The sequence below is a fragment of the Vollenhovia emeryi genome, unplaced genomic scaffold (assembly GCF_000949405.1).
Source record: "Vollenhovia emeryi isolate VEMERY1.0 unplaced genomic scaffold, V.emery_V1.0 DF947397.1, whole genome shotgun sequence".
Lineage (NCBI taxonomy): Eukaryota > Metazoa > Arthropoda > Insecta > Hymenoptera > Formicidae > Vollenhovia > Vollenhovia emeryi.
The window spans coordinates 1-1,407 of NW_011958969.1; the positions used below are offsets into that span (position 1 = coordinate 1).

Consider the following 1,407-nt stretch of genomic DNA (forward strand, 5'->3'; position numbering starts at 1 on the left):
TACATAAGCGAAATTTCTTTACTAGCTGAATTCTCTTATCTATTGGAAGTTTAAGAAAATCTTCACAGTAATATAATGGATGATTTGCCTTACATTGTGGGCAAGCCAAATTAGATGTGGCAAGATTCGTGACCGAAGATCCCTTAGATTTAATAGGAAATTTTGATGTATTACTAGATTGAGCAACTGGTGTCTTGCTATAAATTGTTTCAAGCGCTTGGCAACGTTTAGAGAGAAACTCCGTCAATGATTTTAGATTTGGGATTTCCTTGTCAGGAATACTAGTTTCCCATGCTTTAGCTGTCGCGGTATCAAGTTTAGAAACGATGATATGAATAATTAAGTCGTCCCATGTTTCGGTGGGTCTTTTTATAGCCTTAAGCGCACGCAAATGTTTTAAAACAGTATCGAGTAGCTCACGAAGGTTGTTATGATTCTCTTTAATCAGCGGCGGAGCTTCAAAGATGGCTCGGAGGTGTTTCTGGATTATCCAGCGCTTATTGTCAAATCGCTCCTTAACAGCTTCCCAAGCCTCGTTGTAATTGTCGGTAGTGGTATCAATGGATTTTATTATCTCTGCAGCCTTGCCCTGGAGTGACGACCGCAGGTAGTGGAACTTTTCAATTTCCGATAAATCCTCATTGGTATGTATCAATTTGTCGAAGGTATCTTCGAATGAATACCAATCGTCATAGGCACCTGTAAAAACTGGAAGTACTATCTTTGGCAACCTAACACGCGATTCCCTGTTGACGCTAATAGGAGTTTCATTTTGACGTGCCGGTACCAGTGCCGGTGAGACACGCTGTAATTGCCGATCATAATGATCGAGAAGAGAATTATAACGCGTCATTAGGTTATAATAGGGAGTTTCAAAACTCGCTCTTTGTTGTGCTTGCTGAGCTTGAAGTGCTTCTTTGTCGGTGACTGTTGGGTCAGCGTTTTCGAGGATTTCTATTCGCGATTGCACGACGTCAAATTGACTCCATAATTCGGATAATCTAGTTTTGCGTTCGGTCAAGTCGTGTCGCGAACCTTGTTGTACGTCGAAGTTTTCAATGTAAGTTTTCAATCGTGTTGCAGAGGCCTTTATGACAGTTCGTTTATTCTTAGCTTCTGTTAGCGTCAATGTATCCATAATTAGTGAATAGAATTAATGCGAAATAGTGAACTTACCTTTGTGAAATAAGTATTGTAATAAAATGGTCTTACCACATAACCTTAAACTTGCGTATGCCTTTACTGAGTGAGCAATCCTTGTATCTCTGAGATTGGCCTCAGATGAGAATGCTTATGATAATTTAGATAATCGTGATAACTTGCTATCCGGTTGTGTATCCGGCTCGAAGGACCAACTTTTGTTGAAGCTCAGTGTCTGAACCTCGTGGCTTGTGCCGTCGCGTAAGT

General features: G+C 40.5%; 1 protein-coding gene across 1 annotated transcript; it reads right to left on the reverse strand.

Moving 5' to 3' along the window:
* Positions 1 to 93: 93 nt before the first annotated feature.
* On the reverse strand, positions 94 to 1,138 carry LOC105558287 (the record flags this gene model as incomplete). Its single annotated transcript, XM_012005881.1, has 1 exon — positions 94 to 1,138. A coding segment is annotated over exon 1 (1,045 nt), but the record flags the coding sequence as incomplete, so codon positions are not given.
* Positions 1,139 to 1,407: the final 269 nt, after the last annotated feature.